At 41.0% G+C, this 2,236-nt stretch overlaps 1 protein-coding gene across 2 annotated transcripts in view; it reads left to right on the top strand.

The window, feature by feature from the left end:
* The first annotated feature begins 1,344 nt into the window (after nt 1-1,344).
* Nucleotides 1,345-2,236, top strand: part of STOX1 (storkhead box 1) — a 13,144-nt gene continuing 12,252 nt past the window's right edge. Inside the window, exon 1 of one of the 2 annotated variants that reach the window (XM_011994101.1) lies at nt 1,345-1,495. In XM_011994101.1, coding sequence (XP_011849491.1) covers nt 1,363-1,495 — 133 coding nt within the window. In that variant the 5' untranslated portion in view covers nt 1,345-1,362. The remainder of the gene's footprint in view (nt 1,496-2,236) is intronic. The other variant, XM_011994100.1, reaches the window with a different exon arrangement.

Below are 2,236 nucleotides of genomic sequence, written 5' to 3' on the forward strand. Positions count from 1 at the left end.
ATTCCTACTGTGTTTTTTGTTTTTGTTTTTTTTTTTGAGATGGAGCCTCACTCTGTCACCTAGGCTGGAGTGCAGTGGTGCCATCTCGGCTCACTGCAACCTCTGCCTCCTGGGTTTAAGTGATTCTCCTGCCTCAGCCTCCTGAGTAGCTGGGATTACAGACGCCCACCATCACGCCCGGCTAATTTTTATATTTTTAGTAGAGATGGGTTTTCACCATGTTGGCCAGACTGGTCTTGAACTCCTGACCTCGGGTGATCCACCCACCTCAGCCTCCCAAAGTGCTGGGGTTACAGGCCTGGTCCCTACTGTGTCTTAAATGTAGATTGTTTCTTAGGTGTTTCTTGGTGCTTTTCTTTATTCTCCTGTTAAATAATTTATTCCACTGTAGCTTCAGATCTCATCTCTATTAGTTGATTCCTAAATCTCTTTCCTGAGTCTAAGTCTTTCACTTCCAATTGATTGAGGGGTTTCCATGGATGTCCAGCAGAATCCAGTACTCGACCTGAGTAATGGCAGGATCATCCCAATCAAGAAAACGTGGATTGGTGAAAATACTGGATCATGAGTCAGAAGGCCTATTTCTGTCACTTTACTTGCTTTTAGACTTGGGACCATTACTTGAGTTTTCTATAACTTATATTTATTTATTATTTTTTTTTTTGAGACAAAGTCTCACTCTGTCACCCAGGCTGGAGTGCAGTGGCATGATCTCTGCTCACTGCAAGCTCCGCCTCCTGGGTTCATGCCATTCTCCTGCCTCAGCCTCCTGAGTGGCTGGGACTACAGGCGCCTGCCACCACGCCCGGTTAATTTTTTGTATTTTTAGGAGAGACGGGGTCTCACCGTGTTAGCCAGGATGGTCTCGATCTCCTGACCTCGTGATCCACCTGCCTCGGCCTCCCAAAGTGGCTGGGATGCTAGGCATGAGCCACTGCGTCCGGCCGAACTTTATATATTTTAAGCAAAGAAATAATCCTGTGTCTGCCTAAAGATAGCTAATATGAAAAAATATTTTGAAAGATTGTAAACTACTGGTATATAAGTATTACATGACCTCCTGAATTCTGATAATACTTTGAGCCTTTCTAATGGAATCTTGCCATCTCTTACTTGTAGAGACAGTTAATACACATTTCTTAAAAGTAGAGACCATAAGGTAAATCTTTTTTTTGCATAGTTTTTATCATTGTACATGTCACGTTAACAGATTCTGAGTGAAGACTGATGAAAGAATTGCAATTCCATCTATTAGTCTTTATTTTTGTTTCACTAATTCCAAATATTTTATACTATATCAAATTTATCACCCCCCCCCCCTTTTTTTAAATCTCCAATTTAGGTGATGTCTTTCCAGTGCAAATGAATCCAATAACTCAATCTCAGTTTGTACCTTTGGGTGAAGTTCTTTGCTGTGCTATATCTGATATGAATACAGCTCAGATTGGTGTAACACAAGAATCACTTTTGGAGCATTTGCTGAAACATTACCCAGGTAGAGTAATAGGTTTTTCTATATTTGTACTTCACTGTATGTATTTGGTTTCTATTTATAATTAGTCTTAAACACATCTAAGTAAACTGGGTGATATCCTTTTTTTCCCCTCTTCTGTAGAACTTTATATCAAAATCCTGCCGGCTGGGCGCGGTGGCTCAAGCCTGTAATCCCAGCACTTTGGGAGGCCGAGGCGGGTGGATCACGAGGTCAGGAGATCGAGACCATCCCTGACTAACATGGTGAAACCCCGTCTCTACTAAAAATACAAAAAACTAGCCGGGCGAGGTGGCGGGCGCCTGTAGTCCCAGCTACTCGGAGGCTGAGGCAGGAGAATGGTGTGAACCCAGGAGGCGGAGCTTGCAATGAGCCAAGATCGCGCCACTGCACCCCAGCCTGGGCGACACAGCGAGACTCCGTCTCAAAAACAAAAACAAAAACAAAAACAAACAAAAAAAAACCCTGCCATAAGAAGTCCTGCATCAACAAATTTAATAAGGGTATTTCTTTTACTTTTCAGATAAACTTCTCCAAAAATAAATGCTTATGGCAATAAATAAATAAATCACGCTCTGTGGAAAAGAGTGCAAAATGAGAAAGAAAAGTTTATTTCCCCTGTCTCCCATTTTTTCATTTTCACTTCCCAGAGATAACTGCTATTATCATTTCTTATATATAATATATGTATGATAATATAACAAATTTTTCATAACATAAATTGGATCTTTTTTTTTTTTTTTT

The sequence above is a fragment of the Mandrillus leucophaeus genome, unplaced genomic scaffold (assembly GCF_000951045.1).
Source record: "Mandrillus leucophaeus isolate KB7577 unplaced genomic scaffold, Mleu.le_1.0 Scaffold441, whole genome shotgun sequence".
Taxonomy (NCBI): domain Eukaryota; kingdom Metazoa; phylum Chordata; class Mammalia; order Primates; family Cercopithecidae; genus Mandrillus; species Mandrillus leucophaeus.